The sequence below is a fragment of the Lucilia cuprina genome, chromosome 6 (assembly GCF_022045245.1).
Source record: "Lucilia cuprina isolate Lc7/37 chromosome 6, ASM2204524v1, whole genome shotgun sequence".
In the NCBI taxonomy this organism is placed as follows: domain Eukaryota; kingdom Metazoa; phylum Arthropoda; class Insecta; order Diptera; family Calliphoridae; genus Lucilia; species Lucilia cuprina.
Window position 1 is genome coordinate 42,585,970 of NC_060954.1, and position 25,031 is coordinate 42,611,000.

General features: G+C 30.8%; 8 protein-coding genes across 10 annotated transcripts; 3 read left to right on the forward strand and 5 right to left on the reverse strand.

The window, feature by feature from the left end:
* Positions 1 to 198: 198 nt before the first annotated feature.
* LOC111683970 (transcription factor grauzone-like) lies at positions 199 to 2,281 on the reverse strand. Its single transcript, XM_023446087.2, has 5 exons — positions 2,096 to 2,281; positions 1,290 to 2,026; positions 1,018 to 1,230; positions 581 to 956; positions 199 to 519 (listed from the first exon to the last, which is right to left on the reverse strand). Exons 1-5 carry the CDS (start codon positions 2,204 to 2,206, stop codon positions 361 to 363), a joined length of 1,596 nt encoding a protein of 531 aa, XP_023301855.2. The 5' UTR covers positions 2,207 to 2,281; the 3' UTR covers positions 199 to 360.
* Positions 2,282 to 2,891: 610 nt separating this feature from the next.
* LOC124420703 (transcription factor grauzone-like) lies at positions 2,892 to 4,878 on the reverse strand. Its single transcript, XM_046954599.1, has 5 exons — positions 4,681 to 4,878; positions 3,885 to 4,627; positions 3,614 to 3,826; positions 3,163 to 3,538; positions 2,892 to 3,103 (listed from the first exon to the last, which is right to left on the reverse strand). The coding sequence occupies exons 1-5, from the start codon at positions 4,789 to 4,791 to the stop codon at positions 2,945 to 2,947; spliced, it is 1,602 nt and encodes a 533-aa protein (XP_046810555.1). The 5' UTR covers positions 4,792 to 4,878; the 3' UTR covers positions 2,892 to 2,944.
* Positions 4,879 to 5,867: 989 nt separating this feature from the next.
* On the reverse strand, positions 5,868 to 10,267 carry LOC111683972 (gastrula zinc finger protein xFG20-1-like). The gene is made up of 9 exons (XM_023446089.2): positions 10,103 to 10,267; positions 8,971 to 10,035; positions 8,535 to 8,907; positions 8,325 to 8,474; positions 7,648 to 7,767; positions 6,868 to 7,589; positions 6,578 to 6,787; positions 6,149 to 6,524; positions 5,868 to 6,086 (listed from the first exon to the last, which is right to left on the reverse strand). Exons 1-9 carry the CDS (start codon positions 10,210 to 10,212, stop codon positions 5,895 to 5,897), a joined length of 3,318 nt encoding a protein of 1,105 aa, XP_023301857.2. The 5' UTR covers positions 10,213 to 10,267; the 3' UTR covers positions 5,868 to 5,894.
* An 879-nt stretch (positions 10,268 to 11,146) lies between these two features.
* LOC111683962 (dolichyl-diphosphooligosaccharide--protein glycosyltransferase subunit 4) lies at positions 11,147 to 11,707 on the forward strand. Of its 2 annotated transcripts, none has more exons than XM_023446078.2 (3): positions 11,147 to 11,289; positions 11,440 to 11,562; positions 11,622 to 11,707. In XM_023446078.2, the coding sequence occupies exons 2-3, from the start codon at positions 11,459 to 11,461 to the stop codon at positions 11,641 to 11,643; spliced, it is 126 nt and encodes a 41-aa protein (XP_023301846.1). In that variant the 5' UTR covers positions 11,147 to 11,289; positions 11,440 to 11,458; the 3' UTR covers positions 11,644 to 11,707. The 2 variants fall into 2 exon arrangements, with proteins under 2 accessions (XP_023301846.1, XP_046811185.1); XM_046955229.1 differs by having other exon boundaries at positions 11,228 to 11,289; positions 11,445 to 11,562.
* Positions 11,651 to 12,755, reverse strand: LOC111683961 (protein lethal(2)k10201). The gene is made up of 2 exons (XM_023446077.2): positions 12,547 to 12,755; positions 11,651 to 12,468 (listed from the first exon to the last, which is right to left on the reverse strand). The coding sequence occupies exon 2, from the start codon at positions 12,451 to 12,453 to the stop codon at positions 11,719 to 11,721; it is 735 nt and encodes a 244-aa protein (XP_023301845.2). The 5' UTR covers positions 12,454 to 12,468; positions 12,547 to 12,755; the 3' UTR covers positions 11,651 to 11,718.
* A 143-nt stretch (positions 12,756 to 12,898) lies between these two features.
* Positions 12,899 to 13,634, reverse strand: LOC111683950 (putative ATP synthase subunit f, mitochondrial). The gene is made up of 3 exons (XM_023446060.2): positions 13,593 to 13,634; positions 13,430 to 13,515; positions 12,899 to 13,334 (listed from the first exon to the last, which is right to left on the reverse strand). The coding sequence occupies exons 2-3, from the start codon at positions 13,506 to 13,508 to the stop codon at positions 13,090 to 13,092; spliced, it is 324 nt and encodes a 107-aa protein (XP_023301828.1). The 5' UTR covers positions 13,509 to 13,515; positions 13,593 to 13,634; the 3' UTR covers positions 12,899 to 13,089.
* Positions 13,635 to 15,256: 1,622 nt separating this feature from the next.
* LOC111683966 (probable serine/threonine-protein kinase ndrD) lies at positions 15,257 to 17,630 on the forward strand. Of its 2 annotated transcripts, XM_023446082.2 has the most exons (5): positions 15,258 to 16,005; positions 16,183 to 16,488; positions 16,643 to 16,786; positions 16,889 to 17,389; positions 17,465 to 17,630. In XM_023446082.2, exons 1-5 carry the CDS (start codon positions 15,535 to 15,537, stop codon positions 17,474 to 17,476), a joined length of 1,434 nt encoding a protein of 477 aa, XP_023301850.2. In that variant the 5' UTR covers positions 15,258 to 15,534; the 3' UTR covers positions 17,477 to 17,630. The 2 variants fall into 2 exon arrangements, with proteins under 2 accessions (XP_023301849.2, XP_023301850.2); XM_023446081.2 differs by having other exon boundaries at positions 15,257 to 16,005; positions 16,889 to 17,630.
* Positions 17,631 to 19,893: 2,263 nt separating this feature from the next.
* LOC111683955 (H(+)/Cl(-) exchange transporter 7) lies at positions 19,894 to 24,637 on the forward strand. The gene is made up of 11 exons (XM_023446069.2): positions 19,894 to 20,272; positions 20,387 to 20,572; positions 20,636 to 20,837; positions 22,145 to 22,410; positions 22,472 to 23,080; positions 23,155 to 23,248; positions 23,312 to 23,481; positions 23,553 to 23,939; positions 24,006 to 24,164; positions 24,247 to 24,330; positions 24,409 to 24,637. Exons 1-11 carry the CDS (start codon positions 20,018 to 20,020, stop codon positions 24,529 to 24,531), a joined length of 2,535 nt encoding a protein of 844 aa, XP_023301837.1. The 5' UTR covers positions 19,894 to 20,017; the 3' UTR covers positions 24,532 to 24,637.
* Positions 24,638 to 25,031: the final 394 nt, after the last annotated feature.

Below are 25,031 nucleotides of genomic sequence, written 5' to 3' on the forward strand. Positions count from 1 at the left end.
AAATACACATTATTTAACACTTGAAAAATGTACATATTAAACATCTAATTTTCTAGAAACTGTAAACATTGCCTGTGCCTTGTTGACCCACCCTAATGAACATATGTTTTTTGTATTCTTTTTTTTTTGTAAACAAAAAAGTATTGCGACACTCACATTGAAATGATAGAAACTATACAAGTTTTACTATATATTTAATTGTAGTATATTCGATTTATTGATTTGTTTGTAACATCACGATATATAGATACAGTGTCTCACATAAATATTCGAATAAGTATTTTTTATTTCTTCTAAATTTTGTCTATAAGTTATTATTTTTTTTAATAAATCTAAGCTTAATTACATTAATATATAAAATTAGTTAGGCAAAGGACCTAATTTTTTCCTTCTTAATTCTTCCCATTCCACAGGATGTTGTTTCTTTTTATGAGCATGCATATTTGCATTTGAATTAAATGTTCTTGTACAAAATGGACAATTATATAAAGTTTCTCCGGTATGTTGAGTCATGTGTTCCTAAAAATATAAATCAGATTCTAAATTCCAGAATAATACCAATTGGAAAGTAAAAACAAACCTTTAAAGTTAAAGCTTTCTTAAAAGTTTTATCGCATTGTTCACAACGAAAAACCTCCTTTGAATGAAAATAGTGCTTGTGACTCGATAATGAACGACGATTTGGGCACACCTTATCGCAGTCGGGACACTTATACGTTTTATCATCGAGATGATATCGTTGTATGTGCGTTTTTAAGTTATCCTCATCCTTAAGCCAACTTTCACAATTTTCAATGGGACATTTGAGTCGTGGACCACTATCTTCGAAATGTGAACGTACATGCTTTTCAAAGGATTTCTTATCTTTAATTTCTTTGGCGCATACTTGACAAATGTTTATCTCACGTCGGTGATACATGCTTGTATGTATATTAAGCATATATTGTGTGGCAAATCTAAAAAATTATATATGGTTAGAATGTTGAATATAAAAACCCCCCTAAAGAATAAACTTACTTTGCAGTACGTGTTGTACATTTTGTGCACACAATTGTCCATTGTTCTTTTGGTATGTGAGTTTGTTTATGCAGTTCCAGTAAGTTGCGTCTGCCAAATTTACGCGGGCACTGTTCGCAGGCATGGGATCGTTCTTCCTCAGAGGCGTGATAAGAAATATTATGTATACGTAGACCATAACTAGTGGTAAATGATTTATTACATTGTGTACAGCTAGAAATAATTTTTGAAATAAATATGTATGCAAATATATATGTAATCCTTCAAATTACCTGAAGGAATTTGGATTTTCGTGAATATATGCATGTTGAGCTATAGAATAACTTCTAGTGAACTTTTTGTCACAGCACATTATATAAGCTTTAACGTTTTCGTGATGAACCTTGAAATGTTCGACAATATCGGGAAATGTTTTACCAACGTATACACATAAATTACAAGCCATTTGTATGTGTTTTTTAATAATCTCATCCGTTAGTATGGGATCCAAACGATGAGATGTTCTTTTTTTCTTTAACGTATCACTACTTGTTCCAGTTTTAGTTCTGTTATCATCTTTTGTTTGTTTTCTTTTGTTTGCCTTTCTAACTTTTAAAGTATTGCCAGTTTTATTGCATTTAATTTGCTCCTCAGTTTCACTAACACTTCTATCAGAAGGTTCATACTCTTCAGAATTATTATCATTTTCATAATCAATATCGTTTTCGTTTTCATCATCATTATCTAGAGGATTCTTTGTATCCTCTGTTAATTCCTCACTTGGCGAAATTTTATTGTCTTCAAACTCAATTTCGATTTGCATTAGTTTATTGTCGAAAGCCTCCTCATAGTTATTTTCCTCTTTTATATTATTGGAACAAGTTTGTTGGTCTTCTTCCTTAATAGAAGCTTTTTTCTCATCAAATTCTCTGTGTACCTTTTCTACTGTCACATAAAATTTATGAAAGTCATCGATTTTATGCCAACATTCAGTACAAATCTGTGAAGTAAAGGCATCCTTTTGGAGAGGCTTTTTTCAAAAACAATAGAACTATTATTTATAGACATTGTTTTAGGAATTTGCAATATTCAACATTACCTTAAACCACAAATGTTTATATAATATTTCGGCAATATTCAATGATATTCCCAAATCATCAAAAATCTCCATAATTTCAGGAGTTTCCAATAAACACACACAACATGACATTTTTCTATTCTTAATTATTTAGGATCAACAATAATATTTTGGCTATGGTCTAAATTTGTATACATTTTGAGTTAAATTACAATTGTTGCGACAAACTGCAAACCACTTTAGTTTTACTATTGTATTTGTGGATTACAATAACACCTACAACACTACTATAGACCAATAAAAACATGTTTTTTAATACCTGAATACGTTTTCACGACAATGGGATCTCCGCTACGGAACGACCCGATTCTCAATCAGCCAAAGATTGTCAACTCAGCAACAGATGTATCAACCGGAAGTTTTTTTCCCCAGAGAAGAACAACCAGTTACAGCCAACCTGTTACTACAACAACAAATATCTAAATTTAAAACAAGATTTCTAACTACCAAACCACTCAGTGATATTCCATAAAAAGAAAGCCTTAGAAAAAACTTGTTCCGAGATCACAGAATTCATCATTAACATCGTGTTCGGTACATAGTTCTGATTACGTACAAGTTAATTTTTAGTTTGTCGTATGCAGTTGAAAATTTGTTTCAATATTTGTTTACAATACAAAACATTCACAGCTAATTGATAGCATGTATACTCATAAACAATAGGCATGTTCACGCACTTTAACTAACAAATGTTTACTTGCCCGTTGTGAAAGTAATGGAATTACAAGAATGTAATTAATAAGACATGATATTTTAATCAATTTAAAAAAATAATAATTTTATATTAAAAGAAAAATAGAAAAATGGTCATTAATTTGGTAAAGGACCAATATTTTTTCTTCTTAATTCTTTCCATTCAATAGGATGTTGTTTCTTTTTATGAGCATGCATATTGGCATTTGAATTAAATGTTCTTGTACAGAAGGGGCAACTATATAATGTTTCACCAGTATGTTGGGTCATATGCTCCTAAAAAAAGGTAAATTAATTAAAGTCAAAACTTAAAAAATAGCATTAAAACTACTCACCCTTAAGGATATGGCTTTTTTAAAAGTTTTATCACATTCTTCACAACGAAACGTTGGGTTAGAGTGAACATAACGCTTGTGATTCGTTAATGCTCTACGATTAGGACATTCCTTAGCACATTCCGAACATTTATATGTTTTACCGGCCAGATTATGTAGCTGCATATGAGTTTTTAAATTGTCTTCATCCTTTAGCCAGCGGCCACAATTAGGATAGGTGCATTTAACGCGTGGTCCACTATCCTCAAAATGGGCACGAACATGTTTTTCAAAAGCTTTCTTATCCTTTATTTCCTTAGCACAAACATGACAAATGTTAGCTTCTCTTCTATGAAACATACTATTGTGTATATTTAGCAAATATTGCGAAACAAATCTGTAAATATTCAAATATTTCAAAAATGTTTAAAACAAATTTGGTTTTGAAATAACATTCGAAATATAATCATACTTTACGGTGCGTGTTGTACATTTTGTACAAGTTATCGTCCATTCCTCTTTTGGTATATGCGTTTGCCTATGCACTTCTAATAGCTGACGCCTACCAAAGCGCCTTGGACAAAATTCACAAGCATGAATACGCTTTTCCTCTGGTGCATGATGATTTAAATTATGGGTTCGTAAACCATAGGTTGTGGTAAATGATCTATTACATTCATTACACCTGCAATAAAAATTGATTATTGAATGATAGATGCAATGGGAAAAAGTTTAAAAGTTACCTAAAAGAATCAGGATTTTCATGTATTATTGCGTGTTGATCGATACAATAACTTCGGGTAAATTTTCTATTACAACACATTATATAAGGTTGTACTTGTGAATGGTGCTCTTTAAAGTGAGCTATAATTTCGGAAAATGTTTTGCCCGAAAAAACACACAAATCACACAACATTGGTATGTGTTTTTTAATTAATTGCTCTATTAGCATGGGATCTAAACGATGTGAACTTCTTTTCTTTTTAGGTTCTGCAATATTTGTCTCTGATTTATTAGAATCTTTGTGCTTGCATTTACTTTTGTTAGCGTTCTTTTTATTTACATTTTCCGTTGATTTTTCTGTATTTATTAACTCCTCAGTTTCACTGTTATCAGAGGGCTCATATTCATCCGTTGTAATGCTGCCTTCATCAAAATTTTCTTCTTCATTACCATCACTGTAAAACTGTTCATTTTCTAAGGGATTTCTTTCTAAAACCGACTCTTCCACTTTATTTCCTGCAGATTCTTTAATATCAATTTCCATTTGCAAAATATTATTCTCGTATGTCATCTCATCTTGATGTTCATCCTCCTCCAATTTGATATTAGGCGTAGTTTCCTCTTTCACAATATCGAGTTTATGTTGATGTTGTTTAAATTTTTTATGTACTTTTTCCACACTTTGATAGAAGTCATGAAAATTTTCAATTCTCTCCCAGCATATGCTACATATATGGGAAGTAAGGGAATTATCTGGATTTGTCTGAAATTAACACATTTTTATATCAGATTTTGATCAAGTATCTTTTGCAATACCTTAAACCAAAAATATTTGTCTATAATATCGGCCATATTAAGATTTATTCCATTTTCATCATAAATGTCCAGCATTTTGGGTGTTTCCATTAAACAAGTACAGCACAACATTTTTAGTTTTATTAAATATAAATTATTCTTAATTTTTCAACATTTTTTATAAATAATTTTTCTGAAATTACAAAAGTAAACAAAAACATTCACTAGGGGATGATAGATTTTAACAGCTGTTTGATGTTTACATTATTGCATATTTTGTTGTTGTAATTAAGGTGAATATTCCCAAGGTGACCACTCTTGAACATTATAAATGTACAGTCGGTCATAGCCGACCATATGAAACCCTGCACCAGTCAGTATGTTAAAAATGTGGATTATTTAAAAAATAAAGCGTTTGATTTGTTTTTTAAAATTATTCCAGAATATTTTTACTTATTTTTGACAAAAAAGATATTTTTTTTTTGTCAAGAGGGCTCATAGGGGATTAGGGGTAAATATGGGTCTATAATTATAAATGTTGGTATAGGAAGTTACGTCTACTTCAAAGTTATTTATGTAGAATTTAAAAATGTTATTAGCGTTTATCAGTGAATTTTGACCTTCAAGTCGTTTTCTGAAGGGAAGTTAGTATGAGAGCTAGGGTCAAATGAGGCCTGATCATTACAAAACTCGGTAGTGTCATTTAAAGTTCTTTAAAACTAAGTTTTGCCTTTTTTATTGTGGACATAATAAATCATTTAACTTAATTGTAAGCCCAAAGGCCCTATTCAGGGGGTTCGTTTGTATGGGGGCTAGTCGAGATAATGGATCGATTTTAACCATTTTAAATAGGCTTCGTCCTTGGGCTAAAATAAGCGTGTGTGCAAATGTTAATCCAATTATCTTGCGGCCTGTACCTTGCGTACAAGTTTTACATGGACAGCCAGCCAGACGGACGGACATAGCTTAATCGAATCAGAAAACGTTTCTAAGCCGATATCAACTACAATTTCTTCAATACGAAACTTATTTACAATTGTCTTACAAAAATGTCAGTTTTTCGATAATAAAGACTAAAGTATTCTTTTCTAAAGAAACTCAATTTCTTCACATCCGGTATTCAAGATGTCATGCGCTCAAGTTAGAAACAAAATTAAAATTTAACTTCTTTGAAATTTTATAAACTAAAACCAAAAAAAAATAAATAAGATATTGCAAAAAATTTTTATTATCATTTAGTTTCCAACTAAAGGATTAGTATTATTAATAAAACTTTGTGCACTGCCTTTTTTATTCTTCCTCCATTCATCCCATTCTACTGGATGTTGTTTCTTTTTATGTGAATGCATATTTGCATTCGAGTTAAAAGTTCGAGTACAGAATGGACATTTATATAAAGTTTCTCCCGTATGTTGGGTCATATGTTCCTAATGAAAATCAATACGTACACATTATCCATTGTTTACTTTATTTGTTTAGCAATACTTACCCTTAATGATATAGCTTTCTTAAATGTTTTATTACATTGTTCACACTGGAATCTTTCATTGGAGTGACTGTAGCGCTTGTGATTTGTAAGAGCTCCACGATTTTTACATAGCTTACCGCAATCAGGACATTTATAGATTTTACCTTCTGGATTATGTCTTTGTAAATGTGACTTTAAGTTATCCTCATCTTTAAGCCAACTATCACAGTCGGGATAGGGACATTTAACCCGAGGACCGCTGTCTTCAAAGTGTAGTCGTACATGTTTCTCAAAGGCATGTTTATCTTTTATCTCTTTGGCGCAGACATGACATATATTGGCTGCTTTCTTGTGATTCATGCCATTATGGATATTTAACAAATAGGCCGTGGCAAATCTAATAAATAGAAGGTTATTTTTAAGTTACTTGTTAACATAAAGCTAACTTACGCCTTTTGTGTTGGACATTTAGTGCAAAAGAAGTTCCATTCCTCTTTTGGTATATGTACAGGTCGATGTAGTTCCAATAAATTACGTCGAGCAAATTTTCTTGGACATGATTCGCAAGAATGTAAAAGTTCTTCTTCGGGTGCATGATAAGATAAGTTATGTGTTCTAAGACTACAAGTGGTTGTAAAGGACTTATTGCATTGTTCACATCTAAAAAAAAATTAATATTATTATTATTTTTTTTTTCAAATTTTAACTTTTAACGCTTTTGTTTATTAATTAGAATATACCTAAAATAATTTGGATCTTCATGTTTGAGAGCATGTTGTGCTACATAATAACGCTTGGTAAATTTACGATCACAGCACATTATATAGGGCCTTACTTTGGGATGGTATTTCTTAAAATGACTCACCATATCGGGAAATGATGCTCCCACAAATACACATAAATCACAAATCATATTAATATGTTTTTTAATCATTTCTTCCGTTAGTATGGGATCTAGAAATTTATCTGTCCATTTCTTTTTACTTGAAGAGTTTCTAGTTTTCGTTTCTGTTTTATTGAACTTTTTCCTTTTTGTCACTTTTTCGACATTTCCTTTTTTACTTTTAATATCTTCTGTTTTATATTCTTCGGCTGAACTTTCACCACCTTCACTTATTTCGGAGTTTTCACCATAATTAAAAGAACTTTCACTATCATCTTCCGACTCCTGTTCCAATGCAATGTCTTCATCAATACGTTCAGCTTCTAGAGGATTCTCTTTGATAACTTCACCCGTACCGCTAGCATTCACATCAATTTCCACCTCCACTTGCATAAGATTTTCTTCAAATACATCCTGTTCCTGTTTAATAACATTGGGTTTTTCCTCCTTAATATCATTGCTCTGATTTTCAAACAGTTTATGGGATTTTTCTACTGTTTGATAAAAGTCGTGAAAATCTTTGATTTTATTCCAACAATGAATACAGATTTGTGTGGGATTATCATCGTTTGGAGTAGGCTGAGATGGTTGGTAAATATTTACTATTTTAATAAAATATAATTATTCCATTAAGTACCTTGAACCATAGATGCTGATGTACAATTTCAGCAATATTTAGAGTTTCATTTGTTACATCAAAAACAGCTAAAGTTTTGGATTGTTCCAACAAACAAACACAACATAACATGTTATTAATGTTAAATTAAATTTATTAACATTTATTTGTTAACAAACGTTTTGTTTGTAAACAAATATTTTTGTTGTTTGCTGCCTGATATATTTTTACCCAATACTTGAATTAGGTGTGTTCACGTCTTTTTCAACTTAAATTTTATTCAGTAACTCTTTTAAAGCATATTTCAAGGTTACTACTAGTCCAGCTGGTATTTAATTACATTTTTAATGATCCATGAAACATTTTAAATAGTTTAACCGATAACTTTAACAACTTAAATGGAAAAATTGCACATGGGAGATCTGTCGAATGTTATATAAAACATATTTTGAAAATAACTCTTACTTTCTCTTTATATGTCCAATTATCAAATACGTGAACAAAACTATTATTGGATTCTTCTACTTTTGGCATTCACTGCAAATTATTAACAAAAATTGTTAAACTACAGCTGGCATCACTGCAAATAACGGCAATTTATTTTCCCCAGACAAAATAAAATTCAAATCAATTATTAATTATTTTTAATAAATACTTTATTTAAAATAACAAACAAAATAAAAAAAATAATCTTATTAAATAAAACCCATTTTGGATTTGTTAACTAAATCCCATTCTACAGGATGAGCTTTCTTCTTATGTGAATACATATTTGCCTTGGAATTGAAAGTTCGGGTACAAAATGGACAACTGTACAAAGGTTCGCCAGTATGACCGGCCATATGTTCCTGAAAATAATATTACCATACATACTATTAGTATCATCTGGTACTTAAGCGCAAACTTACCTTTAACGACAATGCACTTTTAAAGTTCTTTTGACACTCTTCACACGTAAAGATTTGGGTGGAATGTGTATTTCTTAAATGGCATGTTAAAGAATGTTTATTTTTACATATACGCCCACATTCGGGACACTCGAATTTCGCTTGATTGTGAAAACGTCTTAAATGTTGTTTCAAATTATCTTCATCCTTAAGCCAACTTTCACAACCTTCTCGCGGGCATTTAATACGCGGACCACTTGTCTCGAAATGTAAACGTACATGTTTTTCAAAAGCTTGTTTATCTCTTATTTCTTTAGCGCATACATGACATATATTGGAGGCTTTTGTATGACGAGATTTTATGTGTATCTGTAAAATGTACTCACTAGCAAATCTGTAAATAAAAAATCTTTTTGTATATTTGTTTCACAATAAACCCCTAACCAAAAATAATTACGCTTTCGGCGGTTGACATATCTCGCAAAAGTGAGATCTTTCTGTTTTAGGTATATGTTTAGCTTTATGATGTGCCAATAGATTTTTTCTGGAAAATCTGCGCGGACATTCATCACAACCATAGGGTAGATTTTCTTCAGGTTCGTGATGTTTCATAAAATGGTCTTTAAGACCAGAGTTATTTATAAACGTTTTACCACATATTTGACACTTAAAATGTTCCGGATCTTCATGAAAGTAGGCATGTTGTAAAATATCTGACGGGCAATCCAATTTACGTTCACAGCATTTTATGAAGGGTTTAACACCAGCATGCTCCTCTTTATAATGTTTTATTAAATTTGAAAAGTCTTCACCAATATAGGAACACATTTGACACAACATTTTTATGTGTTTTTTGATAAGGCCATCATTTTCTTCTAATAACACATGACCCTTTCTACGTTTTGGTTCATTGGTTTTATCAGCAGCTTTCTTTGAACGCTTAGCTTCTGCACGAGGCAGTGAAGTTCTTTTTGTCTTCTTTTTCTTGTCCGAACTTTCTTTTAATTCGTTGTTTGCATCGTACGATTCATCACTATCTTCATGTTTAATATCACCTAGTAAGGAAGCTAATGACTGTTCATTGTCTTCATCATCAGCGCTTACTTCAGGTGTTTTGGGCCTTTTGGATATTTTTTTAGATCTTCTTGTTTTAGTATTTTTCTGTTTTTCATTTTTATTTCCGGTTTCGTTATTAATCAATCCTTCCATTTCATCATTATCATCTTCTGGAGTCAATTCTAAAAGTGGATTTTCAGTAAAAACATCGTCAGTTTCAAAAAAATGCAATTCCACATTTTCATCTAAAGTTTCCTCCAATGTTTCAGTTTTTATATGCGGTTCCCATATATGCTTCTCATTCAGCTCACCGCCCGTATCTTCTAGCAATTGTTCCGGTAAATATTTCGTTTGTTCTTTGTGAACTTTTGCCACATATTCAAAGAACTCATTAAAGTCACGTAATTTTTCCCAACATTGATTGCATATCTCTAAGGCTTCCTCCTGCTTCTCCATTAACTGTGGCAGTGTAAAGAAATATTCTAGCTATTAAGGTCTCGTTCGCCAAGAATTTTTTTGTTTTAGTACTTGCCTTTAGACATAGATGTTTCTCAATAATAACAGCAATTTTGGAATTTATTTCCCCATCTTCAAATATTGCTAAAGTTTGATTAGCATTTTCTGTGCAAACAAAACAAATCATTTTTATAAAAACTTTCAATTCTTTTATTTGTAAACAAATCTGTAAATTTCATTTGAGATTACTATGAGGTTGCCACATCAAGTAAATAACTTGTTTTTCAGGGTTAGGAAATATTTTAAGGTTTAGGAAGATTATCTGTGAAAACATCTGTTTTCAGAAAAGCTAGTGTTGGATATATCTCAAGGGGGAACTTTCTGCGCCGGGACGGTCCGGTCAACCATAAATTTTTTTAATGTTGGTTTGTAGGGTTCTATAATTGAAATGAAAAGTCGACTTTTCGACTTTTTGCATTTTATGAAAAGTCGACTTTTCGACTTTTTGCATTTTTTGAAAAGTCGACTTTTTGCATTTTATGAAAAGTCGACTTTTTGCATTTTATGAAAAGTCGACTTTCGACTTTTTGCATTTATTAAAAAGTCGATTTTTCGACTTTTTTTATTTAATTAAAAGTCGACTTTTCGACTTTTATAAACAGTCGACTTTTCGACTATTTTCGACTTTTTCCGACTATTTTTGACTTTTTCCGACTTTTTGACTTTTTTTCGACTATTTTCGACTTTTTCCGACTATTCGACTTTTTCCGACTTTCGACTATATTCGACTTTTTTCGACTATTTTCAACTTTTTCCGACTTTTCAAATTTTTTCGACTTTTTCCGACTTTTTGACTTTTTCGACTTTTCTACTTTTCCGACTTTTTTCGACTCTTTCCGACTTTTCGACTTTTATTTACAAAGTCGACTTTTCGATTTTTTTCATAGACGATAGTCCAGTTATCGACTTTTTTTAACAAAATAGTCGACTTCGACTTTTCGACTTTTTTCGACAAAAAGTCGATTGTTCGATTATTCGAAAGTCGATTTATAGAAGCCTATTGGTTTGTAGACTTTTTACTTTATTAACAATTACAATGCTGAAAAAATCGCTACAATTTTTACTAATGTTCAACTGGCCTTAATAAAATAGCAAAATTACCAACACTGATATGAAAACAGAATAAAAAATTCTATCAACAAAAAAAAAAACAAGTGCAAACCGGCAAAAAAAATTTAATATTTTTATAATTATTCATAAAAAGGTGCCAAAATATTAAATATTAATATATGAAACTAAAATGAACTAAAAGATTAAATTATGATTTAAAAATCTTCCAAAAAACAACATTTTAATACCATTTAATAAAGCTACACAGAGTATATGACGTGTCCAATTTTTTTTTTACTTCTAGTGTAGACAGCCCCTACAATATGATTACAGATGTCCAATTAGCCATATTTTCCAACGTTTTGGGAGTATTCTTATTTCTGCTAGTGGTTTTATATCACTACATTAATGCCAATTCCAGCAGCAAGTAAGTTAATGCTAAAATTTTCTTTTGCCAAAAATAATAAATTTCTTATTTTGTTACAGGATTAGCTCAAAGAATAAGTAAAAAGTTGTAGATTTTAATTTTGTATGTTTATTCAATAAATATTTAAAAAAATGTAATAACAAAATGTATACTATATTAATTCATTAATTCCAAAGCTTCCTTTAAAGTATCCATACTTTCCAAAGTCTTGCCCACATCTGGTTTGGGTTTTGGACCATTTCGTGGACGAAATGTACGTTCTTTTTGATGACCAAATGAAATCATTTTCAATTCCTTATGAATAAACTCTTTGTGTTTTAAAACTTCAACATCCTCCATTGCCGTTTGTTTAGAGCTGTTCTGTGATGCTTTAACCTTCTTATGTTGGCCATTTTTGACCATTTGATCAAATCTAAAATTACTGGGAAATCTATGTTCTTTTATACAATGCTCTTTACGTTGCGCGGCATTTTCAAATATTTGTTTACATTCCTCCAAATAGCATTTAAATAAACGTTCACCTCGATCTACTCTAGCCTTAAAGTAGGAATCATGGTGCTCTGATATGTGTAAATCTAATAAATGTTCCGTAGGCATAGATTTCTTGCATTCGGCACAAATAAAACGATGCATTACATTGTAATGGCTCTGGTAGGAAGCTACACTATCGAAGATCATGCTGCAACCAAGAACATTGCAAAAAATCTCATTGGCGCTGCAACTATTGTGTGAATCATTAAATTGTTCATCTTCTTTGTTGCTTATTGCTCCAAGTTTTTTATAGGTTTCCAAAAGATTTGTATTACTTGCCGTAAATATATTATGGTCCGGCCTAAGATAACCTTTTGGAAATTTTTCTAATAAATCCAAGATTTCTTTTGCATTTAACATGTCTACTGCCAGCAACTGTAAAAATACCGCAAATGTATAAAATGTAAACAAAACTACAGTTTCACAAGATGAATTCATACAAAATGTACTTACGTCAACAAGTGATTGAGTTTATGCTTATGGTATTTATATCATAACTGTCAGAAACTAAATTCAAAAAAATTTGTCCCACAAGTCAGTCTGTCAAATTCTATTTGACATTTATTTGGAAAAATAGAGTCCGGCTACTCTTCAGATGGAAAACAGGCTATTTTTTATGCATAACTTTTTTAATTAAATACATACATATGCATATAGTAAATTTTGCAAAACCCCTAATATATTTTTTTCTTTTAACATCTTTATGAAAAAAACTGAAAAAAACTTTGTATATTTACTTAATTTAATCAGTTTAAAAATTTTGAGGTTAGGTAACTTTTGAAAAAATCTCTGAACTCATATACAATTTGGATTTATAGTTTTCTTTTATTATTTCCAAAACATTTAAAGTTCTTTATTAATTAAATACGTGAAATAGCAAATGTTACACAAAAACACTTGCAAAACTCTTTCGTTCCCGCAGCAACACTTTAAACATGTTATACATGCTCAAAAATCGCTAACCGGGTTTAATGCTAAGGCCAGGCCTTCAAAAGTTTAATGATATTTGTAATTTCTGTGGTGTCTCATCTTGCCGTAGTTAATGGTATAGAAGAATGTCATAGCGACAGCGGTGATTTGGAAGAAGGGAGCAATACCAGCGCGTTTGGGTTGGACATATTTGTGTTGCCAACGCCACCAGGCACGGCTCATGGCACCAGCAATAGCACTTGGAGTCTTGCTACGGCGTGAAATCCAGGCACCCAATTCTCCCAATTTAACTTGACCCAATGGTACATCAGCTGCAAAAAAATGGAGACAAGGATTTTTTAGTTCGTGTATTTATATTACGTAATGTAATAATGTGTTTTTGATTTTATAATTGTCAATTTCTTACCTTTGCCATAATAGCGTGCTGGATCATAAGGTCCATGTACCTTAGGGTTATATTCAGCTGGATAATCACCGAAAGCCATTGTTTTTCTATAAAAAAATATTATATTTTTTATTAAGTAATATTTCTCTTATTTATCGAAAAAAATTTAGTCGTGCTACCGTACCTGAGTTCTACCAAGACTGTCAGTGACGTTAAAATCAATACAATCCACAACAATGTCAAATTTGGCAATTATGAATAAGTGATGCCAAGTTTTGTGGGGAGTCTAAAAGCAACTCTGTTATTCTTATAACGGCTGTGCTAACTTTATGAAAATATCAAATAAACGAAATAAAATACAATATTCAAAAAATCGATATATTCTTAATAAAAAAATCGGTTTGTAAATAAGTAGAGTAGCAGGTCTTCACAGAGGACATACTTAAAGAGGGTTATACAATACAGTACTTTGTATTAATATCAGTTTCATTGTCTTTAATACAAAATAAAATTTGATGTCAAAATCTTTTGAAGAATTTTCATTCACGCATTATGAAAACTATTTTTGGGTTTATTTTCAATTTCAAATTGTTTATAAAGAAAATTATGGTGAAAAATAAAAGAAACTCAATTTACAAATTAAAATCCAAAAGAAAACTACAAATAAATTGTGTATTTTGTAAAGAAATAGATTTTAACATTTTTCTAAAAGCTTAATACATTTCAAACTACAAAATGTGATCGTCTGAAGGGCTCTTAAGTCATTTCATGTTATATTGCATTCTTGTACGAACTGTATGTAGGTATGAAGTAGGGTTCTACAGTTGAAGCGAAAAGTAGACTTTTCGACTTTTTTCATTTAGTTAAAAGTCGACTTTTCGACTTTTTGCATTTTATGAAAAGTCGATTTTTCTTTTCGACTTTTTTCATTTAAATAAAAATCGACTTTTAGACTTTTCGACTATTAGTATTTTATAAATAGTCGATTATTCGACTATTTCCGACTTTTTTCGACTTTTCGACTTTTTTTCGACTATTTCCGACTTTTTTCGACTTTTTGACTATTTTCGACTTCTTTCTACTTTTTTCCGACTATTTTTTGACTTTTTTTCGAGTTTTTCCGACTATTTTAGAGTCTTTGATTTTTTTCCACTTTTTTAAAATTTTTGACTTGTTTCTACAATTTTCGATTTTTCGACTTTTTCCGACTTTTTTCAACTTTTTCCGACTTTTTGACTTTTTTCGACTTTTTTCGACTTTTTTCGACTTTTTTCGACTTTATTCGACTTTCAGACTTTTCGGCTTTTTTCGACTTTTATTCACAAAGTCGACTTTTCGACTTTCTTCACAGACGATAGTCGAGTTATCGACTTTTTTGGAACAAAATAGTCGACTTCGACTTTTTTCGACAAAAAGTCGATTGTTCGATTATTCGAAAGTCGATTTATAGAACCCTAGTATGTAGACGTTAAAAATCCTAAGACCTGCTTCACACTTGTGAATTTTTTTTGCGAGAGAAAGAACTATCAACCATCTCTTTCTCTCGCACACAAAATCAAAAGTTTCCCAGTGTGAACCAGGTCTAAGGTTATCAAACACATAAGAAATACAGGTGATTGTATGAAGACTTGGTATGACGACTTTTTTGGCTCAAAAAGTCCTCATATCGGTCAGCTACGGGAAAAATTGCCTCGAAGAATACAGCGACTTCTTTGATAATATGCCAACAAATTCATATTTTATTGAAGCATGGCAATCCTTTCGCATTCTTGAAAAAAGTTAACGGTTTGTAAAGATTTTTTTTGCATGTTCTATGGGATGCATTGTGTGAGTACTAAAAAAAATATTTGCTTTATTGGATGAAATGAGAATTTGTACAAAACGAAAAGAACAACAAAAATACCAAAATGATTTTAACAACAAATATAAAAGGGATAGTAAATGGCAGAAAAAAAAACAACCAAAAACGAATTGAATCGAATTTTGGTTCTCAATTTCAAGGGCAAGAGATAAAATTCGAAACTCAAAGTTAGCAACTGAAATGTTTTCTTTTTTGAACAATTTATTTACAAATTATAATCCGTTGCAAGCGGGCTTAGGAAAAATTTGGTTTTAAATTTAGAATTATGAATCACATGGAATCGGAAGAAACATCTAATGATGATACAAATATTATAAGCGACTTATTAAATTCTGCTGAAGCTATGCAATCGGCCTCCTCCTCTGCCATTATAACTAAAGTTCAAGTGCCCTTAAAAAATAATGAAAATACTAGTGAAATATCTACGGCAATAGTTTGCGATGCAAATAACAAACTTAATATGTTGTCGACGATGCAACAAAGCAATAGTTTGGTGATTAGTGGTGGTGGTGGTAATAATAGTGGTCTTTTAAATTCTACTCAATATTCAGATACGGGGGATTTAAATAAAATACACGTACGTCATGTACATATTCCATACATTTTGAATGGTGAATTGTATCAAATACAAACACAAGATGGTGAAAATGTTACCGTCAAATGTTGTCACTGTCCCCCAGATCGTGTCTATAGGGGCAGTGTTCGATCAACGGGAAATTTTCATATGCATATAAAGGTTAGTTTTTCGTTTTTTTTTTTTTTTTTTTTTTTGGAAAAAGCTTTGTCCTACTGCAGTTTTCATTTAGATAATTCAGAAATGATCAAATCTGTTTAGCTTTGAAATACATATGCATATACCATTTACTTATAGTTCTTATTAATGTAAACATTTTTAATTACCGTTATCATCTAGAGACGCCATCCAGATCTGTTGGAAAAACTGCACGATATGAAAGTTAATGCTTTATTGGAACGACGCGATCGTTTAATGCGCAATCGTAAAATTACCCATCGTAACAATCGTAATCGTACCAATACAAATATCGGTTGCTCATTTAAACATGAAGCGAAATCCGAAATGATAACCCCAACACCAGGTTCTCAAATAACGCTGGACACAACGTCGGATTTAAGTCTATTGCATACGCACAAACTAAAGATAAAGACTGTTTTTCAAAGGCATCAAATGCAACAGAGAGAGGCTGCCGAAATGCAAAATGTAAGTAAATATTGACAAATAAATAAAGAAAATTTATGTTGGGCTTGATCTCGAACCCATTACACACTTAAATATGGCATATCTAAAAGTCCTTTAAAAAACCTAATATTCCAGCATTAAATGTTTGTTATTTTTTTTAAATTTATTTTTAAAGTGGAATAAAACTGATTATGTTGTTATGCCGATAGGAAATTTAACGACAAATGATGAATCTGAGCAGCCAATTAACTACAGTTTAAAAATTTCTAACAATCAGGAATCTCTCTCGAATAACAATCAACAAGAAATGCTACATGAAGTAAGTACTCGTGTAATTTAACAAATAAAGAAGAATAACTCTATTATTATTCATATATTCAAAAATAATACTCATTTTATAAAAAATATTTTTTTTTTCTAGAAAACCATTAATAATTTCACTAATATAGCCAATCAAGCAACAAATAATATGCAACAAAATGAATATATTTGTGAAAATCATGTATCAACATCATCGATTTCATGTCCCAGTGTTGTGAGTAGTTATTCGAGTAATCATCATTATGAAATGGAAATTAATCGACCATACACTAGTCTACCTTTTCATCATCATAACTTGTCCATTATTAAGCCAGAGCACTTTCCATTGATGAATGAAACAGAAGCCATTGATCTTACTACGCATACTGATTCAGGAATATTTTCAAATTCTGAAGATAGTATAGAACAAAACGATTCACATAATGATAGCATCAATAATAACAGAGCTGGTTCTCAAAAAACAAATACTGATAATATTAATGTTGAACGTAATAATGGTGATAACATCAATAATACTAATAATAATAATAACTCTGCAAAATGGCAAGAACTTTTAATGCAAGTTGAAAATTCGCTGCGCGATATACAACGTGAAATGAATGTACGTAATCAAATTGAATCTAATCGTATGTTTTTAGATATAGCAAAATTTAAATATTTAAATCCTGGTTTTCAGTTCAATTGGTAGGATATAAAATAAAAATCAAACCGCATTTAAGAGTTCCAAAGAATAATTTCCTCATGAAGTACAAAATTTATATTGTTTAGAATATATATACTTAAATATAAGGATGTAAGATTTTTTTTCTTTGAAATAAAAAGTTAATTTAGTTATAAAATGTAACAAATAATATCTTTTATTTAATAATTTTACAAAAATAAGTACAGTTTAGAAAACTACAATCTATTTATATAGCCCAGACTATGTAATATTATATAATCTTGACTATGGTCTATTCTATAGTCCAGGCTATAGTCTATTCTAAAGCCTAGAGTATAAAGTATATTTTATAGTTCATTAGTAGTCATTATAATCTATTCCATAGTCCTTACCATAGTCTGTTATAAAGCCAATATTATAGTCTATTTTAATGTTCAGACTATAGTATATGGTATAGTCCAGACTATAATATATACTACGTTCCCACGACAACGATCGAACAACGACCAAGGATTGATTAATAAACCCGACTATAATATATTTATAGTCCAGACTATAGTTTTATAGCCCAAACTATATAGAGGTAATTTTTTGGTTCAAACTATAGTCTATTCCATAGTCCAGACTACAGTCATTGGCACTGTTATTAATATATGTCCTTGTTAGTAATCCAGTTTATTTCGTATTAATCTATGCTCTATTTTGTAGTTTATATATATTAACATTACAGCTTGATTACAATTGGAACCACAACCTCTGTCGACAATGACTTTTCATGCATTTTGTATGAAGAGCAAAATATCGTCTTGTGGTTGGCGGCATTGTGGTTGAACATCACAACTACACCTTTTTCAATTGAAAATGAGAACTTTTCATTTCAATTCAGAAAATATCAATTGAAATTCAGAAAGGAACATTTTAAAATGGGATTTTTCATTTGAAATTTAGAAAAAACCAATTAAAATTGAGAATTTTCAATTTAAATTGAGAAAACATCAATTGAAAATAAGTTTTTTTATTTAAAATTCGGAATACAACAGTTGAAAATGAGATTTTTCATTTGAAATTAAGAAAATTCCAATTGAAAATGAGATTTTTCATTATAATTAATTTTAAATTATGGTTGAATAGAATAAACACATACGATTTTCTGGATTACAAATGAGAAATTTTATTTTCAATTGATTTTTTTTAAATTTCAAATAAAAAATCTCATTTTTAATTGATATTTTCTCAATTTCAAATGAAAAATCTCATTTTCAGTTGTTGTATTCCGAATTTCATATAAAAATCTCATTTTAAACTGTTTTTTTCTGAATTTCAAATGGAATATCTCAATTTCAATTGATATTTACTAAATTATAAATGAAAATTCTCATTTTTAAATGATCTTTTCTAAATGTTAAATGAAAAATCCCATTTTCAATTGGAATTTTCTAAATTTCAAATGGAAAATTTTATTTACAATTGAGTTTTTCTGAATTACTGCTGAAAATGGTGTAGTAACCCGAACTGCTTCAAATTCGGGTGAAAAACATACATATGTATTTTACATTGTGTCATTTGAGGGATGTTGTTCATTTTTGCCAACTCTAAATTAAATCTAATCTTAGTTTTAGAAGCAGTAAAAATCCGATATTTTTGGATGTCGGATTTTTCTTAATGAAAATTTCACTGGTTTTTTACCAACCCTTAATATATTTCAAATCTGTTATTTGTAATGACATTTCTACATCTCTTTTCTAGCTTTTAAATGGGTTTTCATTTATAAGGAAATATTTGGTTTATAAAAGTGTATAATATGTAATCGCATTTTTAAATTTGATTAAGATGTAGTTTGTAAAGTATGACATCAATTATTTTTTGCTGGGAAATAACAAAAAATGTAGTTGGTCGATAGTCGCTTAATTTTAATTTGTTAATCGCTATTTTTGTGTGATTGTAATTAAGCTGTTAATTCATAATATTTTTATTCGATGTCACTATGTTAAAAAAAAAAAAAAATCATATATTTTTCGTATTAGTTCATTACATATTTTAGTTCTGTCTTTCTAGGGTTAAAAATTTACTACTATTCTTAAACTACGCCTGAAAAATGCATATCTGTGTTTTTGTTTATATTTATGACAATCTGACATAAATTTGTTTTCATTGTTTTTTATGTCGGACACGCTGTACCCAGTGTACTTTGCTACCTTAAAAACAACATAGATATAAAATTACATTATGATATTGAAGATTATACGATTATTTGTATAAACTTTATATGGAAGATGCCAAGCAAACAATTGCAAGTTTGCCAATTTGTCCAAACGTTAATATTAATTTAATACAGACATACAGGAAGGCACTGTGAAAATCAAGAAATTGTTTCAAACAAATAAACAAATGCACATTCATGTATACATATATATAGAGTATATAAATTTAATAGTGTTTTTTCCTAATTTTCATGATAAAGATTTTATTACAACTTCATATTGTTTATTATAGCAATGCAAATATTAAATACAATTAAAAGTTCGATATTCTAGATAAATATCTTTTTTTTTAGAGGGAAACATTAAAATGGATTTTAACAGTGATAAAGAAGTGTTAATAAATATTGACGGTGAAGCGGATTTAAAGAAAAAATTTTCAACAAGTGCATATGTTGATGAAGATGTCGAATCAGAATCTGATGATAGTGAAATGCGTTCGAGTAGTTTTAAGAAAAAAGAACTAAATGCTAACAAAAATCAAATCTCTTCAAAGGCTGAGAATAATGAAGTTATGGATAATAAGTCTTCATCATCAGGCCATATAGTTGAAGAGGAACCAATTGTATGTAACCATTACATTGATAACACTTTGCCATTAAAATTACATTAAAATTGCAATGCATGACTCATACAGATATCTTTTTTCTAAATATGTATAAAATTTATTTCTATTTAGGTTTTTAAAACTTCCGCTCCAGCAGTTAATAATTCTGGTTTAGCAGTAACTACCGCAACATCACAACCGATAATACAAACGGGGTCACCACCACCACCTCCATCTCAGCAACAGCCCACATTTCGTTTGCGATCTCGTACCGCTGTTATTAATGAAACTGCCGCCGACCAAAAGGACATTTATGAGGTTTGTGAATTATTAATTGAATGAATTCATTTTTTTATGCATATTGTTTTATTTTTATTTTAGAGTTTAGATTATGATGTCTGTGAGAATGTTTTATTTCAAAAGGAACAACAGCTCACTAGTAATACTCGTTTTTCAATACGTAAAGATATTTTACGTTGGATTATTTTCATACAAATTGGTATTATAACAGCGTTGATTGCCTGTGCCATTGATATTGTAATTGAGGAGTTGTCAGCCAGAAAATATGAATTTCTTAAACATTGTAAGTTTAATTTAAATTATTAGTGTTTCGTTATTAAATAACGTTTTATTGTTGAGCTGTTTTTGGCCGAGAGTTAGTTAGTCTATTCTACAGGTCAGACTATAGTCCGTTTCGTAGTCCAGACTATAAGTCAATTCTATAGTCCAGTCTACAGTCCATATTCCGGATCATAAGTCTATTTTTATACCCCTCACATTCGTGAGAGGGGTATATATGTTTGTCACATCTTTATAGATAGCGGAGTCTGTCTGTATGTTTGTTGAAATTAGTTTTTAGACTACCCGAGATATCGGTGAGATTCGAATCTTTAATAATTCTGTTAGCGATCGGAAAGATCGCTATTTAAAATCAGCAAAATCGGTCCATAAATTACGGAGATATGAGTAAAAATCTGAGACAACCTCTGAAAATTTCATAAGAAATTGAGATTTTTATTCATGCTCTAGCAGAAATTGCAAAAAAATAAAATACATAATCATACGGTATATTTTGTTTATAAAAACAAGGCAGAGCGAGAGCAGCAGAGCGAGAGCAGCACTATTGTGTTGTTATTGAATTTAACATGAATTTAAGTATGTAGAGCCTGGCTTAAGTTAGAAACCATAAAAGGGAACTTTTTGGTACTTTTACGTTTCTCAAAAGGTACTTTTTGAGTTTTCTATAATAATGAACTCAGAAACATGAAATTAAGTATGTAGATTAGGAATTAGGTGAGAAAACATAAAAGGGAACTTTTTGGTACTTTTTCGTTTTTTTTTAAAGGTACTTTTTGAGTTTCATATATTAATGAACCCAGAAATCTGAAATTAAGTATATAGAGCCCGGATTAGATGAGAACACATCAATGGGATTTGTTGGTACTTTTTTCGTTCTACAAAAGGTACTATTTGAATTTTCTATAATATTGAACCTAGAAACATGAAATTAAGTATGTACCTATAGTGGGAATTAGGTGAGAACCGGAAAGAGTGAACTTTATGGTACTCTTTTGAATTTTCTATAATATTGAACCTAGAAACATGAAATTATGTATGAAGAGTCTGAATTAGGCAAGAATCCATAAAATGTAACTTTTGGGAACTTTTTCGTTTTTCAAAAGGTACTTTTTTGAATATTGAATCTAGAAATATGAAATTAAGCATGTTGAGCCCGAAGTGTGAGTAAAAGAGGACTTTTTGGTACCGACCGATATAAGATTCGGCACAGACGAATTAAGAACTCTTACTTGTTTAGTCCAGATTTTAGTATATTCTATTCTAAAAAAAAACTAGCTTTTTCACAAAAAATAAAAATATTTTTTTTTATAGCTGTCGACATTAATGTTCCCCACGAAACAAACTCTGGTGACTTAGTGCTGCCCTACTTATACTGGATTGGTCTAAGTATTGTGCCCGTAGCAATAGGTGCGGCCATGGTAACCTATTTAGAGCCCATTACCGCTGGCAGTGGTATACCACAAGTGAAAAGTTATCTAAATGGTGTCAAAATACCACGAATTGTTCGAATTAAAACATTGGCTATTAAATGTATAGGTGTTGTTACTTCTGTGGTAGGAGGATTAGCGGGTGGAAAGGTAAGTTTTTTGTAATAATTAACAAATAACAAGATTATTATGATTTATATAAAAAATTTAGGAAGGTCCCATGATACATGCTGGTGCCGTAGTGGCAGCTGGTATTTCACAAGGCAAAAGTACCACATTTGTTAAGGATTTTCGAGTTTTTAAAGCATTTCGTGATGATCACGAAAAACGCGATTTTGTTTTGGGTGGTGCAGCTGCTGGTGTAGCTGCTGCCTTCGGTTCACCCATTGGTGGTATGTTATTTTCTTTGGAAGAGGCTGCTAGTTTCTGGAATCAGAATCTCATTTGGCGTACACTGATCGCTTCAATCATTAGTTCTTTTACTTTGAATATTGTTTTGTCCGCTTATCATGGTTTAAGTGATTTTACATTTACCGGTCTCTTTAATTTGGGTAAATTTGAACAACCACTAACCTTCGAATACTTTGAACTACCCATTTTTATGTTATTTGGTATAACGGGTGGTTTGTTGGGCGCCGCTTGGAATAGTTTTAATACAAAAATCAATAAATTTCGTGCCAGATTTATAAAGTTTAAATTTGCTCGTGTTCTGGAGGCTATACTAGTTTCAATGATTGGAGTATCGCTGGCATGTGCTATGATTTATTTCATTAACGATTGTCGACCATTGGGTAATGATCCCACCGATTATCCTACACAGGTGAGTATATACGAAATGAAAGTAACAATTATAAAAGTTTAAAGTTTAAAAACATGTTTTTTTTTTATTTTTAGTTATTTTGTGAAGATAATGAATACAATGCTGTAGCCGCTTTATGGTTCCAGACGCCCGAAGCAACAGTTCGTTCATTATTTCATGATCCTCCGGGTAAGTTTATACTTTTAAATATTAAGATTTCTGTAACAATATTATTGTTCTTTGTTTTTTTAGGTTCCCATAAGATTCTTACTTTAGCTTTGTTTACCTTGGTTTATTACTTTTTATCTTGCTCTACATTCGGCCTAAATGTAAGTTTAGGTGTATTTATACCCACCGTTTTAGTAGGAGCCGCCTGGGGTCGTTCTGTAGCCATGGTTATATTTTATTTTTGTCCTCAAGCTGTAAGTAGGAATTCCTATTAAAAATTATGTTTTCTTAACTATTTAGAAAAATTGTCCAATCTTTTTTTTAGTTGTTTTTAAATCCCGGTAAATATGCTCTTATTGGAGCAGCAGCAAATTTAGGTGGTGTTCTTCGCATGACCATAAGTTTGACAGTTATACTTATGGAGACTACAGGCATTGAAACTTCTTTCTTTTTTCCTCTTATCATTACTTTAATAAGCGCCAAATGGGTGGGCGATTACTTTAATGAAGGCATCTATGATATACAAATTAAAGTTAATCATGTACCCATGCTACCCTGGGAACCCCTGCCGCACTATATGGGTTTAAAGGCCTCGAATATTATGAGTTCTCCGGTTGTTTGTATCAAGCTTAGAGATAAAGCTAACTACATATATGATATTCTAAATCGTTATAAACATAATGGTTTTCCCGTCGTCGAAGATGTTGAAGGGGTAATTGTTTTTGAAGGAGAGTTTAAAAATGATAATCATCTAATCGTTTGGTAATTTCATTTTTAGAATGATCGTTCTACTGGTCGTGTTTGTGGTATTATACTGCGTTCTCAATTGATTGTTATACTTTTAAAGTCATTGTATGAAGAAAAGAAACGTTTCTGGATAAATGACACTACTATACAATCATTTAGAGATGTTTATCCCCGCTATCCTTCGATAGATGTAAGTATATAACTACAAAAGGTGCAAACTAAGGTGTCATTGAGATACTTTCTATGTTTATTGTTCTTTTCGTTTTTTTTAGAAAGTACGTATGTCTGAGGATAAAGTAAACTATACAGTCAATTTGGATATATTTATGAATCCCTCACCAGTATGCTCAAGAGAGGTGATTATAATCCTATTACGAAAACTATACAATTTTTTTTTTTATATTTTAATCTGTTTTTCCCGTTTATTTTTTTAGCATGATTCTGTACCGAAAATTTTTAATAAATTTCGTGCATTGGGTTTACGTCATTTAATTGTTGTGGATCGTGAAAATCGTGTTTCTGGCATTATAACTCGTAAAGATTTCCTGTATAAATAACAATTTAATTGTTAATTTTAAGTTTGTAACTTTTTATTTTAGCCTTTAACAAATTGTTTTAATTTTAAAATTAAAAGAAAATAAAAGATTTTTAGTTTTTTACAAATTTGATTTATTTCATTATAAAGGTGGAACCTAGAGTTGAAGCCTCTTCTTAAGTCCATGGGCTTAAGAGTCATTGTATATGCGGACGATGTGTTCGTTGTCGTATCTGGCAAATATACGGATACTATATCGCAAAGTATAGATATTGTACTGAAATCACTCATCACATGGAGCACTAGTAGAGGTCTTGGTCTAAATCTATCGAAAACGGAACTTGTTCTCTTCACGAAAAAGTACAAGGTACCTATCTTCACGTTTCCACGCATTCCCACGACAATCGGTTCTTCGCACCGGAACGACTAGGAGTTCAACGAACAACGACCAAAGATTGTTACGTCGACTTTGCACGTGTGGCTGCTACAACAACCCGTCTTCACTCTTTCAGGGTTAAATGG